The following is a 19,838-nucleotide window of genomic DNA, read 5'->3' as shown; positions in this document are numbered from 1 at the left end:
TTAAATGGGGGATATGGTTTAGTGGTGGACTCAATGATCTGAAGGCTCTTTAGGTTTACGGTTGGACTCAATGATCTTAAGGCTCTTTTCTAACCTAAATGATTCTATGATTCTAAATATATGTAGTATTGAAAGTGTTTATGGCAGTCTGTCTAGCTGACACTTAACTCTTTACAAAATGAGACTATTTAGGATTTCTAATAACATAGCTGGTAAATAAGACAGTGTTAGTTATACAAAGTAAGTCTTGGATCTGGATCCTTTTAAAGTTATTTTTCTTTAAACTTGTACAGACCATTCTAGTTTTGTTATCCAGGTTAGTTTAAGAAAGTTTCTGTTTAAATCTTACATTGTTTCAGATGTTTTTTGTCTCAACTTTAAATATTTTTCTAATGACAGTTTTTGGAGAAACATATGCACTGATGAGGTTGGAGTTTAATCTTAATCTATGGTCTTGAAGCTAAGTATTTAATACAGTGTATATTATATATGTGTACACATACAGAGAATTATGTGTGTTTTCATCATGTTGAGGAATGACTTTTTGAGCAAGAGTTGTCATGAGGTCAGATCGACATCTTGATTTACAGTTTTCTTTCTCTGACTTCTCACTCAGCTTCTTAAAATTTAAAATGTAGTATCAGAGCACTGTATTCTGATCCTTAATATTTAAAATATTTTTTTCTGAAAATGAAGACTTTAATTGTGAAAGATGCTAGCTGCCAGACTAAGGAATGTATATGTATGTTGTGTGTGGTTGTATTTGTGTGTATATATATGTGTGTGTGTATATGTATATAGACACCTAGGTATGCATATTGGCAGTTGATACCTTTTGGCATTAAAGTCTCCATTAAGTGTAATAAATATTAAGGATCAGAATAGTGTTCTGACCTGCTAAAACAGAACTGAAGTGATTCTTATTTGGGAAAGAGTAAGCTGGCATGTAAGTTTTAAAGAGTAACTTTCACTGAGGAAAATAAATTACCTCAGAGTATGTTGTTTTTTTAAGATCCATCTCTTACTTAGATGTATAAATATTAAGGTGTGGAAGGAAGAAAAAGTTGAGTCAAGTTTTGAAAAAGGAACAATGATTCTTACTAGGGATTAAGAACACAGTTACTTAATTCCAAAAAACCTTGCTATTTAAGTAGTGTCTAAATATATGCACAAAGGCTGAGCTTTCAAATAACTTTTTTCTTTACCTTGCAGTCATGGATTTTATATGCATATACATTAAGGGCAAGAGTCTGTGCTGTGTTTAGAAGCCACAGACTATTGAATTTGTCCTCCAGAAGGGATGATATGACAGGTCCTTAGAAGGGCAGTGCAGTGATCTGCTACTGTGCTAGCACTGGGCAAATCCTACCTGCTCAATACTGAAATTTCATAGCTGATCTTGTAGTCCTCAAAACACTTGTTCACAGCATACAGGGACTAGGCTATGGATGATCATTTTAATTTATTGTATTTATGCTACCTTTAATAGAAGCTGAACAGACAGTTCAAGTGGAAATGCACATGCCAGTTACTTTCTAGCACTTTCGTATGTATACAGATCCATCTTTGCTGTGGGGACCAGTCTCTTGGAAGCACTGAAATACCCCTGACTGGACTACTGAAGAAAGGAAACGTGGAGATTGATCAACACCCTGTGGCAATAGAAGGAGCATTTGTCCTTGTTCCACCAAATAGAGCTAAACAGAAACTGCCACAGTTGCCTTTGGATATGGCTCCTACTGTTGGGGTATCTGTAATTCTGCAAAGGGAGAGCTTGAGTGCCCAGGTATAGCTTAGTCATTTATTGTTGGTTTAGATACTGTTGCACAGTTTCACGTTAAAAATAAATTAGTATTTCTAAGTCATATTTGATGGTTAAGTATGTAAAAGAAAACCTGAAAGAATAAGTTGCTTTATATGAATAATTCTTTCATTGCCTCATTTTTCTATGTCAGAAAAATATTCTCAAACTATAAAAATGTTGTAGACAGTGCAAGCCATGATCAATAAGAAAACTGTATCACTTCATTCAGCCTTTGATTCCTTTAAATGCTCCAACTGAACCTAAAGAGCCACAGGAGAAAGTTCTTTCACCTATTAGCGGAAAAACAGAGAGCCTGCAGCAGAGATCCCAGAATGTCCCATCTCAAGCTGACCACTCTTCTTCCACAGAAGATGAAGCAACAGAAAGTGACGTGGAAAGCCTTAAACTTGAAAAAGGCACGAAACTAAAGAAAAAAGGTATGTGGTATATAATTTTTTCCCCGGTTGTGAAGTGTGGTCTTGGATCATGTACTACTCATTTGTGGTGATAAATTTCAGGCAAGTAAGAATTATTTACATAAAACAAATAACAGGAGGAGATTAAATGTTGTAATTTGAACATGGTGGTTGCTGCAAATGCTTGGAAGAGCCAGATTTGGGATTTGGTGGTGTGTAGATTACAAGTGACAGGGATGGTCATCAGTTGAAAAATAATACCAGAAATGTTTGTAATTCCCTGAATTTGAGAAAAGGAGGGTTCAGTACAATACCCATGAAGAAACTTACTTGCTCAATGAGGAGATGAAATGGTCTAATGTTGACATTTATTAAATAGAAAGGCAGGAGAAATGTGGAATTTTTAAGATTTCTAAGGAATTTACTATGTGGATAATGAATTGTGAAAACAAACATTTGTACTGTACAGATTGCTGGACAAAACAAAGCAACTGGGGTTTTTGTTTGTTTGTTTTTACATTATCTTTTTGTAGGGACTTGGTAGCCCACATAGCCTTCTAAGAATTCTCTTGTTTTGTTTTTGGTTTGAGGACTGGGTTGGGGAGAAGTCAAAAAGGAACAGAGATGAGAGAAGAAGAAATACTATAATGATATAGTAAAGCTCAGAAGAAAGAGTGTTAGTTTGCCAAACAGTACTGAACATGCATCTTCCGAAGAGATGATTTATGAATAAAGCTGAATGATTATTTTTCTAATGATACTTGTATTACTGTTTTTGAGATTGGTCCTAAAGCCACCTAGTTCTGTAGAGGAAAATCTATGTCCTAGAACATGCTCTCAGGATTTGTCTGTTAATTCAGCCAAATTTATTTTAATCCTAACTGATCTTATCTAAGCAAGGATTAAGTCCTTTATATGGAATGTATCAAGAAAAAGTATTGTGAACCCAGCAACTAGTTGGAATCTGCAGTTAAGAAATCCAGGATTGTGATTTTTTTTTTATTAACAATAATAATTTTATAACTCTGTTTTGGTAAGATGTAAAACATGTAATTTCACATTTATCTTTCAGGGCTGGTGGCGGAGTCTTGCCAAGAGATTAACAAACAGCTTCCAATTTTCAAATTGGAGAGCAGAGCAAAGTCACCTCTGTCAGATCTGCAAAATTCTGGTAAAGCAAAAATTATAGAATTTAGTACGTTGAATGAAATTTGAATATAGTAGTAGCTTAAATGAATTTTAACAGTAGGCTGCATGCAATTGTTGTTCTCATCTGTGACAGCCTTAAACTTCTATTCAGCCTTTTCATTGCACCGAGCAATCTAGTGATGTTTTTACCTGAATGACTGAAAATTATTTCATTCCTATGTTGTGCTGACTAGCTGATGTAGAAGTATTACTGAATTTTTCTTTTTTGTATTGTTACTATTAATGCAAATAAAACACTCAAAAACAAGCAAGAAGAAAATAAAGTCAATGCTAGCAATGATGCATTTATTTAAAAATGACAAAAATGGAAACATTTCAGATAATTATGAAAGAAGAGGATCAGAACAACTAGCACCTACAAAAGGCAGTTGAGTTCTTCTCTGACAGTTTCTTTGCCTCTTCCTTTGCTTTACTATCTCTATCTTAAACACTTTTGGAGGATACCTTTTGGAGACCCTGTCTGTAAAACTTGTAGTTTGACCTGTTACTCTTTGAAGGCAGTATTGGGTCCCAGTGTAAGGACTTGAGAAGCCTGGATGCAATTGGACAGGCACTCACTGTAGCTTCTGCTTCCTAAATTATAAAATGGATGTCACAGTAGGTGGGTTCTGATCCAAGGGCGTAAGCAGATGTGCTTTACAGACCTATCTAGAGCATTTTAGTTTATTTCAATAGTAAAACCTCAGCTTGGGACCAATAGTTGATGATTCCTCAAGCATTCCATAAGCACTGCAATTGACCTGGTGCTTTGTCTTTTTCAGTCCCAAACTAAAGAGGTTAGTTATACAAAGCAAACTAGGTTACTACAAATAATTTTTTCATAAGCTCACCTCTTCTGCATACCCTCAAGTTGGCTAGGAACAATTATGTAAACTGTTGAAACTGAAGTCTTATAGCATCCCTCTGAAGAATTTAGTATCTTGGATCTTAGTCTAAATTTTTCTTCAGTGAGATAAACCTACACAGCTTTGAAGATTAATAAAAAAAGGAAAAATGTTACAGAATCTTTTTAAGATTTAAAGTGTACTGGGGTTTTGGTGTCTTTTTCTTTGGAAGCAGTAACTTACAAATACAGTGGCTATTTTTCATAGTATTAGCTTATGTTACAAGGAATTGAAATCTGTTGGGGAAGCAAGCTATCTGTACTTGGATTTAAACTGTGAGACCTATCTTGGGCAGAACAAATTATTAGAAATGCGCACAAATTCTCATCTGTGTTTTCAGCTGATGATGGTCCAGTAGCTGCTTCTCAACCCAACCCTGTGGGTGCATCCAGTTCGTCTGAGCCTGTGTCAGCACAGAAGATCGTCATTCCAGCAGCCTCTCACCATTATTGCTTTTCAATAGACTTGCGAAGTATACGTGGTCTGGAGGTTGGTTTTCCAATAAATTGCATTTTAAGGTATGATTTATTTTTGTTGATCTTACTCTTGGTGATAACAATATCTTTCTTTTCAATACAAAGCCTTCATAATCTGAATGATTGCTGGCAGTACACTGCCCGATGCCTTTTACCTTTACATAGCTGATTTTCAGTAGTGAAATACTTCAGAATGTTCATCTGGCTCATCACTAAACTTCTGAGCGTTACAGTGTTAAAGATAGTATGTAATGCTTCACCTGCACTGTAATTTGTATTAAATCTCACTTGAATATCTGAGCTCAGACAATACAGATCATCATTCAGTCTTTAGAGGAAAAAAAGGATTACTTGTCTCCTTACTTTCTGGCTGCCTTTCCAGCTGATCAAAGGAGTGATTTCTGTAGCTTTCCATGTCTCCATCAAAAACTCCTGGTAGTGTTTTAGTAAGAGACAGATCACCTGGTTTGTGCATGACAGTGAATCTAAAGGAAGCGCATTCCAGTCTTAAAGTGAAAAAACATTGTAGTAAATACATTGTCATTCTGAGAGGTAGTATCAGGGGGTTTTGATAGTCTTTGCTTGCAGGTAGCAAACTTTAGTAGGGAGAATTAGCATCTTTTATTACATTAATTTGTGGAGTTACAAAAAAGACAAGCTTTTTGGATACGAGTTTTGTGCCTGAAGCAAAAGTAGAAAACTACCAGTGCCAGTTTGAAACAATTGCTTAGAGATTATTATTTTTCTTGTGTGTTGATATCAGTATGGGAGCACTTTTGGAGAAAAAGCAGATGTTAGCTGGGACGTGAATGCTAAATTGGAGGAATAAGAACTAAAAAGGTGAAGGACTGATTAAAAGTAAGGCTACTGAAACCAGTATCTGTATGCAGTTTGGGGTTTGGTTGTTTTTTTAACGTTGCCAGTGAAGAGAGAAACTTTCCTTTAACAACTTGTTTGTTTTATTTTAGGTTTTCCTTAGAGTTTACACCAAGAGTTTGTAGATACAGGAATGATTTTTTGTTTAAACAAAAAAATTTCTACTTGTGGAATATTAGTTATTGATGGCATATATGAATTCTGTGGTTCATAGCATTTTTTACAGTTTGCCTTCTAGTTTGCGTTAGGTACCTTCTGGCGCACATGATAAAGCGTATCTTGAAATGGTGATTCAGTTTGAAAGGGTTGGATATTTCTGGCTGTGGAAGTGCATCTGCATTTGCTTTGCATTTGTTGTTCTGACTGGTTCAATACAGTTTTAACTGGTCACTGGGAAGTCTATTCGTGTTAATGATTCTTGAAGTTTAAGCTTTGTTTGAATTAGGGTGAAAAGGTGGGGTTGGGGGGGTGGAATATTTTAAAACACAACTAATACAGATTGCATCATTAATGGTTTTCTCTATAGGCTATATTATTAAATAGTATGTGAAAAACAATGTACAATGGATAGAATTTTGTCACATAAAAGCTTTTTCACATAACTTTGCAAAAATGACTTTGCTGCCAAACAGTGACAACAAATAGATTTTGCTGTTTCATGCACTTCAGTTTTTACAGTCAGTGATGAATATGGCAAGAAACTGAAGAGGAGAAACATCCAAACACATACATGCTAAGAAAAGTTGCAGGGTAAAAAATTGCATTTTCACTCTATATTGGGAGCATTATTTCACTCAGGTCTAAACAAGTTCTTTAAACAATTTTGCATGAGCAGTTGAATTACAGAATTTTATAAGTGGCAGCATTTGATGCAGCATTTATTTTATTAGTAACTTAGCTGACAGCTGGCATTATCAATTTGAGCAAAGCAAAGTTCAAGAGGTTTTTGGCCTTCCCTTTGTTGTAGTTTATCATAAACTGAATTGTGCTAGTAGAGTAGTTTCAGGCCGCATTGTAAATCATTGGTAAAATGATTGGACTTTCCTTTTAGTAAATTAAACTGGTGAATTCCCTTTTAGGGAATTAAAAACTAAATTCTTCAAATGTGACTGAAATTTTCAAGTGGTTCTGGTACTGCGTGTATGTATAATTAGTTATCAATTACTGTGTGTTAGACCAGTCTTTGCTGTAAATATATATGTTCTTTAGTAGCGATCTACATCTGAATATAGTATTCCTTTCTTTTATTTCTCTGCTCACTTTATGTAATGATTGCAGAATTTTAATAAAAGATTAATTCATATGGTTGTGAACATACAGGTTACTAAAGGCTTTTTGTCAAAATAACAGCAGATATAAATGAAGCTGCATCAGTGCTTAAGTAAATGCAAATGTATGAATATTAGAGAACTAAATTCTGTTGTTGGGTGTATTTGTGCAAATTTTGCTACCTTTAATATAAGTCATGCTTCAGTAAAAGATGTCTAAACTGGTTTTCTTGTTGCAGAAGGTGTAAGAAAAAAGTATTTATTTATTAAATTATTATTTGATTATTTTGGTTTTGTTTTTATTAGGTACTCGTATCCATTTTTTGGCAGTGCAGCACCTATTATGACAAGCCCACCTGTAGAAGTCAGAAAGAACATGGAAGTCTTTCTTCCACAGTCCTACTGTGCATTTGACTTTGCAACTATACCTCATCAGCTTCAAGATACATTCTTCAGGTGATAACTTGCATTCTTTTTATCTTAATTATGCTTTTTCTGTTTTTCATTGTAAATGCAGTCCACAAGTTCAAGTTTTTACTTAAGATCATCAGTTTGAGAATTTAGTAAAGAATCCAAATGCTAATGCCAACGAATATTTAATACACTGCTGTTCCAGTTTCTCTATTACTTATATTTAAAGACAGGGCCTCTAAAATTCTTGCTTTTATCTTTTGACTACTTATGCAGGGATCATTGCTTACAGAAACAAGTGCTGTTGCGATAAGTTGTTAAATTTAAGGTTGATAGCATAGTTTTAACAAAGCATTACTTCAAATGGAATAGGTAAAGTTTTTATTTTTCTTTTTAATACACGATGACTGTCTGATATCTTAGAAAATACAGCAAGTACCTAGGAAGCTGAGTACAGCGTTGAGGGCTGTAGCACAATTTTCCCAGTAGTCCCACCAGCTTTCCATAACTGATTAAGATGTCGAATAAAGAATCATCAAAATAGTGCTATTTTGAAAGAAGAGGTGGAGGAGGTGTATTCTATGGGTGGCAGTGACTAAAATTTATTTATAGTTATTTATAAATTAAGATGATCTAGATCTGTTAAGATTATTCAGTCAATCACTTTCACTGCAGCATTGTTCTTTCTAATAATTGGAGAAAGGAATGGTAATCTGAGCAAACTGAGTAAGTGATGGAGAAGATACCAAATCGGTTAGTCTCATTCCTCTGTGAGTGAGAGGCAGTAAACCCATCTCATTGTTTGACGATTGTGTGACCATCACTGATTTGGGAAGTTACTTTTAGAACACGAGGTCCTTTTCCCAAATGAATAGGAATCGTAGAATCATTAAGGTTGGAGAAGACCTCTAAGATCAAGTCCAACCATCAACTCAACACCACCATGCCCACTAAACCATGTCCCTAAGCGCCTTGTCTACACCTCTTTTAAATACTTCCAGGGATGGTGACTCAACCACCTCCCAGGGCAGCCTGTTCCAAGGCCTGACCACTCTTTCAGTAAAGAAATTTTTCCTGACGGCCAATCTAAACCTCCCTTGGTGCAACTTGAGGCCATTTCCTCTTGTCCTATCGCTAGTTACTTGGTAGAAGAGACCAACACCCACCTCGCTACAACCTCCTTTCAGGTAGTTGTAGAGCGCGATGAGGTCTCCCCTCAGCCTCCTCTTCTCCAGACTAAACAGTCCCAGTTCCCTCAGCCACTCCTCATAAGACTTGTGCTCCAGACCCTTCACCAGCTTCGTTGCCCTTCTTTGGGCACGCTCCAACACCTCCATGTGCTTCTTGTAGTGAGGGGCCCAAAACTGAACACAGGATTCGAGGTGCGGCCTCACCAGTGCCGAGTACAGGGGCACGATCACCTCCCTGCTCCTGCTGGCCACACTGTTTCTGATACAGGCCAGGATGCCGTTGGCCTTCTTGGCCACCTGAGCACACTGCTGGCTCATGTTCAGCCGGCTGTCAATCAGCACCCCCAGGTCCTTTTCCTCTGGGCAGCTTTCCAGCCACTCTTCCCCAAGCCTGTAGCGTTGCATGGGGTTGTTGTGGCCAAAGTGCAGGACCCGGCAGTTGGCCTTGTTGAACCTCATACAGTTGTCCTCAGCCCATCGATCCAGCCTGTCCAGGTCCCTCTGCAGAGCCTTCCTACCCTCGAGCAGATCAACACTCCCGCCCAACTTGGTATCATCTGCAAACTTACTGAGGGAACTTACTTACTCGATCCCCTCATCCAGATTAAGACCGGCCCCAAAACTGAGCCCTGGGGATCACCACTCGTGACCGGCCGCCAACTGGATTTAACTCCATTCACCACAACTCTCTGGGCTCGGCCGTCCAGCCAGTTTTTCACCCAGCGAAGAGTGCACCTGTCTAAGCCGTGAGCTGCCAGCTTCTCTAGGAGAATGCTGTGGGGGACAATGTCAATGTCTTCTTGGAAAGCTTCCTCTTCTGTGTTGATGCCTGACACTAAAATCATTCTTTGTTTCAGATTACCTTTGCTGGTTGAATTGTGGCACAAAGATAAAACAGCTAAAGACTTACTTCTAGGAGTGGCAAGACTTCAGCTTTCAAATGTTCTGGCCTCAGAAAAAACCCGGTTCTTGGGTGGTAATGGTGAACAATGCTGGCGTCAGACTTGCAATGAAACAGTCAGTGTCACAGCAGCACAAGGGTAAAACTATCTAAAAAAAATTACTTTGTAGCAAGTTTTGAAGAATTGTTTATTTAGTATTTCCCTGAAAAAGGGCAAGGTCTTCCTGTTTACCTTTTTGAATAGGTAAACAAGCTGCAGAGTACTGCAATATGGGGGTGGGAATAGGCATCCAAGAGATTAAAAGTTAAATTGCCAGAGGCATATTGTGCAACCCCACACCACTAACAGAGTCGTCATAATAAACATTTATATAATCATAATCTTGGGTAAGCTTCCCAGACAGATTAAAGAAATAAATAATTGGAAAAAATGTTATTGAGGCACTTTCCTGAGTAACTTTCTTAATAATGACAAAAAGCTGCTGATATTCCAGCAAATAGTTAAGACGGTTTGTTCATAGTATGCCTTTAGATGCAACTGACTTCAGTGGAAGTTAGGAGGACAGCTAAATCCATAGAGTGGAGAGGTTTCCTGTTTCAGGATTATACCCTGTGATAGTAGCAGGGGTTTGAGCTTGTGTACATCAGAAGGAGCAGTGTTGTTATTTAATATTCTGTTTGAAGAAAAATGTTCATTTACATATGGGAGTGACATTCTTTTTTATGTATATGAAGCAACTTAATTTATAGTTACTTCTGTCCTATGTCCTTGTTGAAGATCTGAACTGTGCTAGCATCAGTGTCTGCACCCTCATCTTTTTCTGTGTGATAATGGAACTTATTATGTCTTTAGAAATAAATGTGATTGCTATTAAGACTGAGGTCAGTTTTAAACCTCTAATCCTACAGATAATTAAAACACACTATATTTGACACACAGGACACTTCAGGTTACAAAGACTGATATCCTCCCTCTTCCCAAATTAATAGGAAATTGATCTCTGACTTCGTTTAAACTTTTTTGTGTGAAAGCCAGCATGGCCTGGTTCTGTGGAGAGTTACTTTATCACCTCACTGTACATTAAGGTTCACACTTTCACCAATAATATTTGTTAAAGTGAAACCTGGTTTTACACAAAACTTAACCACTAGATGGCATTCTCAAAATGTAATCAGGTCTCTGCATTTTTGCTGTGCTGATTCCTTGCTCTTGTTGGTGTGACATTCTTTTTACACTGATATGTTAAACTGACTTAATTAGTCACATTTCTGTTTTGTTTTGTTTTTTAATCAGTGACTGATAGAAAGTTGTAAGAACTTAATGCACTAATTTAGGTTAACTTATGTGAAGTATAAATATTTGGTGTTTTTTTCCCTTGCAAATAACTGTGTAGAAAATTGCACCTTTGTAAAAATATTTTAATGTTGTCTTTTATATTTGTTGGAAGAGAATTTCTGTGAAAACTGCAGCCATGGTTAATTCCTGCAGCCTTTTATTGCAAATTGCTTGATATCTAATTCTGCAGCTTTCAGGTTTCAAGTGATTGTGAAATTGCCTTTGCATCATTGAGTAGTTATAACTTAAACTATAGTTTTGTTTCTGACCAAGTACAGTTCTACACTGCAATGTAATTTCATGTTAGACGAGTGATAACTTCCAGTTACATGATTTGTGTGTATTCTTTCTCTTAATATCTTTCTATGCAGAAAACGACTTTTGTTTACTCCATTTTGTCTATAATTAGAGATAAGACAGCCAGAGACACTGTTCTACTTCAGTAGAAACTGTAAATGATTTCAAATTAGTTTATTAAAATATCTGTTATCTAGACATTTTTTCACTGTACAAAATCAGGTAGATATTTAACCTGTGGGTGGATTTAAAGTTGTCAGTTCTCTGTGGTGAAGCTTCCAGAAATGTGTTTTTTAGTAATCTAAGGATGGCTTACCACACATGATATGCTAAGTGACGACTTATACTGTGGATAACTAGGAAGTTACTGTTAATATTTTAAAAAGCAAGACTAACGAATTCATTGAGTATCTTAGAACGAAGTCAGCAGCAATACCTGTATTCAACAGGTATATTTGTTAGAACGATTTAAGACTTCACAGCAGGTACAATTTTGGATCATTCTCTTGTCACAGGGATGTGTTGATTATAGTAAGCTGTTAGTTAAATAGGTTCCCAATGACAAGTTAGCTGTTAAAGTCAGAAAGCTTACTGTAGATTTACAAATCAGTCCCTAAGTTAAAACAATATACGTGGGAGAGCATGTTTGGGCTCTCACGTAGGCAACTCTTTACAGTCTTTGAGCTTACACGGAACCTTTTAGCACTTCAACTTTGTTGTTTTGTGTGTTGTCTTACAATTCACTTTCTGTATTTTTAAGACAGTTTTAATTAAAATAACATTCTAATGCTGTTTATAGGTCAGGCAACAGAATAGCAGAGCTTTCGTATGCTATCACTTTGGAAGACTACGGGCTTGTGAAAATGCAAGAAGTTCTGGTGTCAGATTCTTCTCAAGTAAATTTTACATAAATCTTACCCTTTTTCCTTGAACACTTCTTTGAAAAGTTGGATTTCCAGTTAAAAATCCACTGTTATATCAGTGTGTAGGTGCTGGTCAACAGCGGCATGTCCCTCACACTCAGCCTCGTTGTACCCCAGAAAACCATCCAGAACCTCGAGAAACTCTTGAATACAAAGCAGCACTGGAGTTAGAGATGTGGAAGGAAATGCAAGAGGACATTTTTGAAAATCAGGTTTTTACTCTTTCTGTTTATTTCCTAAACTGCATGACTGCCAGAGAAGCTTTAGCAGAATTGGCAAGAGGAATATTAACTGCATTTTTCTTCGCCACTGTTTCAAATAAGAACTACATTTTGCTCATATAGAATATTAAAACTTCAGACAAATACCTTACATACTCTTAAGGAAGAAGGTTAATTCTTTTTTGTTAAGTGACTGAAGTAGGTGCTAAGTAGTGAAATATAGAATACCCCCTTCACAATTTCCCTTTACTGTTTATGAAGTGCAGCAGATGTTCAAGATTCAAATTATTGGTGTTAAATTTCTTTATTCTCAGTCAAAATCCATTGCTGTGTTTCTACTCTTGAAGTCATTGTAGGTGTTCTTACGGTTGCATGCTTCTTTTTAAATAAAGATATTTCTCTCAAACTTGGGCTTACTTTACATTTTGTACTTAAGGGTAAGAAATATTTTTCACTCTAAGAATCATACCTTGAGTTATATAAGTCGGTGTACTAAACTTAGTTTTTAATTCTTTTGCTTCAAGTTTTAGTTCTGCTAGTACTCTGTCCTTTGAAGTTGCACTTCAACAACTTTGATTTGGTTCTCTGGTTTAGTTTTTTGTTTCTTTTTTGGCTTTTAAAAGCTTAAAAAGAAGGAAATGGCCCATATGCAAGCACTTGCAGAAGAATGGAAGAAAAGAGATAGAGAGAGAGAAGCATTGGTGAAGAAAAAGGTAAGGAAACTTATACTTTCTGAAAGTCTCATAAATCTCGTATCACTATAAAATTTGACAAGATATTTCATAACTATAACATAGAACAAAGGGTCTATGATTAGTTTTCACAGCTACTGGTATGCATGCATCTAGTCTACAACAGTGCAAAAAATTAAAAGTAGCCCTTAATCATAGAATACTTGTTAAAAATCCTTCAGGTTAGTTTTGGGGGGCTTTTTAACTTTAATTACCTTTGCATGGTCAAAAAGCACTTCTGCAGCCCAGCTGTGCATGGTAACCTGTTAGCCTTTATTGTATTAGAAAGAAAAGCTCTCCATTGTGATTTTTGTCATTAAGAGATGGAGATTTGTTTTATATGTAAATTTCCAAACAAAAATTGTCAATATTTTATATCATAGCAAGAGTAAATTCTTTGCCTGCCTAAACCATTATTTTTATTGCAAGAAAAAAAATGGCTTTTTTTGTTCTTTTAGATAGCAGAATATACTGTTTTGGAAGAACAACTTCAGAAAACCCTGAGAGATCTAGATAAGCGAGAACGACAGCTTTTTAGTGCTGAATCAGAGGTAAAAAGTGTTTGGTCATTTTAAACAATGCAATTGCATGAGCTATTTCTATAAGGTTTGTTGAGTTGTCATATAGAGGCAATTGTGACCTGTGTGTAAGAACTGAAATACCTGCATTCATACTGATACATAGAGAAGCACTAGTAATTTAAGCCAAGTTTTGTTACAACTACGCTTTTTTACTGAAAGGGATGAACTTTTAAATGGTTTGCTAGAACTATAGAACTGTAAATTTTCTTATTTATTATTAACAGAATTAGAGCGTTAGTGGAGACATTTATATAGCATTAGCATATCTCAATTTTAAGTTTAGTACTGTCAGGTGGACATTGTACATGCATATAAGAGTGCCTTGCTTCAAACACTAATTGCTAGATTAAACATTGAAATAGGAGAAGGTGACAATGAGAGCTGGGAGAAACTGCAATTGTCCAGGTTTTGTTATCCAGCAATTTGATAGGGTTCCTATTTCTTTTTTTTTTTTTTTATAGTGACAGGGCCAAAGAAGATGCAGGAGAAACCATTAGCTACCACTGTTTATAGATCTCACTGAATACCTCGAAGATGAGGAAATGGGGTACGAGTCCTCAGGGAAGCTAGTCGTATGAAAAGAGAAAGAAAGAAAATAAACAGCCTATTTTTGTAATTCAGAACAAACTCACAATTATATAGGTAAACTGCTGTGGTGATATAGCAGTCCAGCAAACTCTCTTTCCTCCTGTAGCTCAGATTAATCTTTTTATCATATCAATACCTCCTGTGCATGTGGACAAAGTTAAGAAAGCTCCCAACACAGGAACTGGCTGATTGAGCGTGTGTCCTTTCTATACCCCTCAAGATGAAGCTTGTGCTGTAAATAGTGTCTGACTTTACCTTTAACATCTATGCAAAAAATCTGGTGATTAGGTTTGGCTGAATGCATTTCAGTCTGAGTAAGAGTATTTATTTTGAATCTCATACATGCTTGTCTCAAAACTTGCTCTAAATTTAGTGAGATTCTGACCTGAGGGTTTAGAGATAATAAAAATCAGCGGATTCCAAAAGTGTCTAGACAAAATGATGTAGGGTTCATTTAGCAATTACACAGTTTGAGAAATGGGCCGTTTGCAGAGGCTTCTATTCAGCTAGCAGTTATCTGAGCCAGTAACATCTTTCTAGAAAGTTCAGACATGTCAAGGAATGTTTCCTTGTTTAGCTTAATGAGAAATTCTCTCAACATGCTCAGTTTGAAGAGCAATCTTACTTGCAATCTTACTGATCTAAAGGCATCTTGGCTGTAGCTGTGACTTCACCGTTTCTGTAGTGAAGGGGTATATTTAGCTTTTTAGTTTGTAGTAGAAAGGTGCATATGAAATTTGCCTTTAGCAATTCCATGTAGAAAGTACAGTAGAGATACAGATAGCTCCATTTTTACAATAGTCAAGCAAGAGTATATTTGTAGCCCAAATATAGTAATTTGCAGGTCATTAGTTAAACTGAAAGCCAATAAAAGAGTATATAGCAAACATATAGATAACAATGAAATTTCTATTGTTTAATTTCTAAAATGGATAACAATTTTTTCTGCCATGAATAATAGTTGTAAGAAAGACTCTTAAAATAAAGATCTTGCACTTGTGGATTAATATAAATATGTCTCACTTTTAAGCTTCAAAGAGTGAAGAAGGAGTTGCAAGCAGAGCATGAACGAAATCTGCAGGAGCTACAGGATTCTGTGCGGCGAGCCAGAGAAGAGTGTGCTCACCAGGTTGAACTAGAAAGGTCAAAAATCAAACAACTGGAAGAAGACAAGCTTCGCGTACAGCAGCAGGTAAGTACACTTAAATTTTCTGTGTACTTATTTAAACCATTTACTTATTTTAAATAAGTTGAGCAACGATTTTGAGGCAAGCACATTCTGGCAACTTTGTAATAAACATTTTGTCTCCATTGTTCAGTGAGTTACATGCTGGGATCCATCTCTGTCAGTCTTGCTCAGTAGTAGGGACAGTTTCTAATGCAGTGGTTATAATTTTTTTTTTTCCAACACTGGAAATCAAACTGCAATTACAAGCATACATTACATGTAGGACCTGAACAGCAGTATACATTTCAGTAACTTAACAAATTGTTAGCAATTAACATCCAGCAAAATATCTAGGTAGCTTGACTATGCAATTTGTTTTATTATTCCATTGCAAAAGAGTATTTCTATTATCCTTATTGGGGTGAGGGTGGGCTGGGGTTTATCTTGATATTGTGATCTTCTCTTCTGAAAGGAGTAGTTTCATTAAACTGAGAAAACTTAGACCGTGTTCTTTTGTCCTGTAAGCTAGCTTTTGCACTTAATGACAAGGCTAGTCTAGCTAGTTTTCTTGACTGTTAAAGTATACTGTAAAATTTTAAAAGTTAGTACTAGCTTTTTTGAGCAGTTACAATATTAGACACTTAATTTGTTGTTAAGTAGATTAAATCTCAGTAGTGCGTAAGTGTTTTTCAAAGTAGTTTATGTAGATGAATTACTTGCTTTGGTGCTTTTCATTTCTGATATATGATAGTGATAATCCTACAATAGCTTTGACTAATTGAAGAACTGTATTAGCCAAAGGCATATTTTTGTATTAGGAAGAGTTGTGCTGGGTTTTTGTGTGTTTTTTAGTTTAATATTAAACACTGATATTAACCTACTTCTTTTCATGTTAGCATATGTTAACCACAGTACAGTGAACTTTTTAATATAGCTAATACAAAAAATGCTGCTAATCTAGAAGATGCTAATCTTGGCTATTCTACTGAACAATCATTGAACAGAGATGAGCAGTTTCAAACTGCAGAATGCAATCTGTTTCAAAGTGATAAGTGGATCACTTCTGCATCGTAGATGTGTTGTTGGCAGCTACCAATGCTGTATCAGTCCAGACAAGATAGCCAATAGTTCTTGAGGCTCAAGTGGCCAAATGCCACCACCTAGAAGTCATCTTCCAAATTCGTTCTTTTGACTCCCACTGACTTTTTTTAGTGAGGTTGCAGTACCATCATGATCACTCTATTTTTCCTATTCAAAACAAAGATCCAGTTAGCTCGGCATTCTGGTGCAGCAATAGTTGGATTTGGAGGGCAAGAATATAAGAAATGGGACAATGAGAAAATACAATTTTGGTATATCCAGCAATACCATCAAGAGTTACATGTCCCCTCAGCCAGAGGCAGCATTTCGTGTTTACTATCCATCAGTGAAAGTATTCTTCATGAACTCATCTGATCCCTTTTAAAAAGTATTTCTATTTTTAGCATTGCAACATCCTGTGGCAGTGAGTTCTAAAATTTAATTATGTGTGGTATATTTTAAAACTTCTTTTTGTTCATTTTAAGCTTGTTGCTTATTAATTGTGAAGAATCCTTTAGTGCCTGTGCTACATACCATTCCTGATTGCTTAAGTGTCTCTCATACTGTCTCTCTTCCAAACACAAGCCCCGTTTTGTCTGTCTTTGTACAAAGGCCATTCCTTCCAGCTGATCATCCTGGCTGTCTTTCTCCGCTGTTCCTACTATTTTGAATCTCTCTCATGCTTCAATATGAGGCGGTTGTTACCGCATATTCTGCATAAGACAAGTGTTTTTGTTTTGCTTTGCTGGTGGTGGGGTGGGGTTTTTGTTTGTTTGTTTTGGAGTCTCACTGTAGGATGGTTTCCTTTGTGATGTACACAAGCAGAAAGTTCCTGCTGCTACCAGTTCTGATGGGCCTCTTTTTTTCATCTTTTTGGGTGTGGGTTTTTGTTTGTGTGTCTCGTTTTTTTTAACACGGAATGTTCTGGAGTAAATTATCATAGTTCTAAACCATATGCTTTGACTTATTCCTTACCTTTTAAGATGTGTCAATATACAATTTTCGCACTTGAATTGTAGAGTTCTCTAAATGTCTAACTTGTTTGCAGGTAAGCCCCGCTATGCATAAGAGAAGATCCTTGAAGCATACACCTGGAAGAACATCATTCCTACTTCCTGAATAAGGAAGTTATGCTTTATTTGTATGATTTGTGCAGTTCCTAACAGCCCACAACCTGAGATCTCAGGAGAAATTCAATTTTTGAAAGTGTTTTCAGAACCAAACAAGAATTAAACAGTATAGTAGAAGTTCTAGGGAGAGCTGGCATTTTTCATAGCTAAAGAAATTAGTTACTGTCTTTGTCATCGGCATCATATCTGTATGTCTGCTTTAAAAAGAAATCGATAAAAATGGAAACGTGATGAACAACAGTATCTTTTGTTAAAGTTGGCTATTGGAATTATATGTGAAAAGTAACTGCAGTGAACTACGTTTTTGTATGGCTCTTTAAGAAGCATCTTTGCTTTCTTAGGTCAATTCTGTAAAAAAAAAAATAGTTGCAAAAAGCAAAATTTTGGAAGAAAAATAGAGGTGACCCAATTAGGAGTTCCAAAGAATTAAAATATTGATGTACTAATAGAAGAAGTTGTACGCTTTGAAACAGAAATGAATTCTCTAAAGCATTTTCATGCAGTATTGTAAACTGTTGAAAACAATTCATGGAAATACTTATATTAACTAGTTGGACATAAATACAAGTGCAGCATTTGGGATCATATTCTGTCATGGAATGCATCAGTTCCATCAGGTGTATTAAAGTATTTATAGTTGAATAATATTTAACAGAAGAACGTAAGCTACTCTTAGAAAACATCTTATAAAAATTCTTAATATTTTTAATATGATATAATGAAAAAAAGCTGTTAAACATTTGACTTAGTTTCTTTGTAGCAAAGTAGTTGTGTATTGGCATCATTTTTCAAATTACCTGTTTTAAGATGAAAAGGAAAGCTCTCTTTTTAGAATATCTTCATGAAACTGTGCAAGTACACAGTGAGGGCAGAGGTACATAGTATTAAGTCATTAGTCACTGAAGTCTTTCTACTTCAGCCTTTCTTCCAAATCATTATTTGGCTGAACAAAGTATTAGTTGCTTCCTCTTCCAGACATTCCTAAACAAGTTATGCTGGTGAAATTGAGTAAGTAATAAAACTTCATATAGTAGATAACACTGTTGGCTTTCTTTAAAAGACGTGTGTAAATCTAAATAGTTTTTTTTGTTTCTTCTGCAAGTTGTTTTAGAAATGTGAACAGCAATGTTTATAAATCTTGATCTTCTGTATATAAGGACAGACTTGTTTTTTCTTTCCAGTGCTGAGCAAAGATCCTCTTTAAAATTCTTACTATTAAAACATTGCTGTATGCCATCATCAAGAAATCATTAAACATGAATGTGTAGCTTTAGTGTCTGTTTTATATCAGATAATTGATGTTTGTTCCAGGGACTAAGGAGTAACTTAAGTTCTGTAACCTAATTCTTTGTCTGTGAATGGGTTTTTCTGCTAATTTGCTTTATATCTTGATATCTTTCATGTAGCTTTATGAAGCAGAAAATAAGCATAAAATTTTGGAGAAGGAGTTCCAGCAATACAAAGAACAGCAAAGTAGCAAACCAGAAATCCAGCTACAATCGGAAATAAATCTTCTTACTTTAGAGAAGGTATCTTGGATTTTCCTAGTTTTTAAGACCTGTCACAATGGTCTATTCACTGATAAGGGAGATGTAGAATAGTCTTGCATGATAAACTAGTTAATTTGTCCATTTTGTTTTACTTTTTCCAGCAGCTTTTTCAGACTTCAAATATTCAGACACAAATAAGGCCAACAGTGGCCTTATTTCTCTAAAGGAAACAGTAGTGTTAGAGGTTAAGGCAGGGAAAAAAACTAACCTATATATTTAAATTGCTGCCATCATGATTTATGCTGGGGACTCTGAGTATTCTGTTTATAGAACTAAATAAAGATAAAGATTTTCTTCTGAGGATTGATTTAGACTGGTATTCCACCATGTGCATTGTTGTTTTAATTAAGTATTTCTGAAAAGAGATTGTGTTACTTATCAGTGGAATGGAATCACTGTCATAAGTTGATTTCTTAGAAACCATACGTGCCTTCAGTAGAGGATATTTTGCTTAATTAAAACCACAGATGCAGATATTGTGAGGTTTGAGTCAAATTGTTGACCAAATATGCTGAAACAAATTGGACTAGGCTTCTTGGCACAAAATACACTCACAACTATATGGCCAATCTGCATGTTACTGTATGCTGGAATAACTTATAATAATGCAAACAAATTATTCAAAATATTCCTGTCTCTACAGGAGACTTTTAAAACTCTTAGCTTAAATATTTTGTTAGATTTCCTATTTTTGCTAGATGATGTAAAAAAAAAAAAATTGGTGCTTTAAGATCTTCACAACTCTAATGATAAATAATTTTGATAATGATTAAAAGCAAATATCACTGTTAATTAAAA

General features: G+C 35.7%; 1 protein-coding gene across 7 annotated transcripts in view; it reads left to right on the top strand.

The window, feature by feature from the left end:
- Positions 1-19,838, top strand: part of CEP120 (centrosomal protein 120) — a 41,885-nt gene that overhangs the window by 8,272 nt on the left and 13,775 nt on the right. For 3 of the 7 annotated variants that reach the window (XM_075137719.1, XM_075137721.1, XM_075137724.1), the window contains 12 exons: positions 1,490-1,786; positions 2,034-2,241; positions 3,293-3,391; positions 4,654-4,831; positions 7,240-7,389; positions 9,392-9,574; positions 11,868-11,964; positions 12,051-12,203; positions 12,836-12,925; positions 13,402-13,494; positions 15,143-15,304; positions 18,897-19,019. In XM_075137719.1, coding sequence (XP_074993820.1) covers positions 1,490-1,786; positions 2,034-2,241; positions 3,293-3,391; positions 4,654-4,831; positions 7,240-7,389; positions 9,392-9,574; positions 11,868-11,964; positions 12,051-12,203; positions 12,836-12,925; positions 13,402-13,494; positions 15,143-15,304; positions 18,897-19,019 — 1,833 coding nt within the window. The remainder of the gene's footprint in view (positions 1-1,489; positions 1,787-2,033; positions 2,242-3,292; positions 3,392-4,653; positions 4,832-7,239; positions 7,390-9,391; positions 9,575-11,867; positions 11,965-12,050; positions 12,204-12,835; positions 12,926-13,401; positions 13,495-15,142; positions 15,305-18,896; positions 19,020-19,838) is intronic. The other 4 variants (XM_075137723.1, XM_075137720.1, XM_075137722.1 and 1 more) reach the window with 3 other exon arrangements.

This window comes from Calonectris borealis, chromosome Z (genome assembly GCF_964195595.1).
Source record: "Calonectris borealis chromosome Z, bCalBor7.hap1.2, whole genome shotgun sequence".
Taxonomy (NCBI): domain Eukaryota; kingdom Metazoa; phylum Chordata; class Aves; order Procellariiformes; family Procellariidae; genus Calonectris; species Calonectris borealis.
Note: the sequence above shows the minus strand (reverse complement) of the source record. Positions and strands in the feature narration are given on the sequence as shown.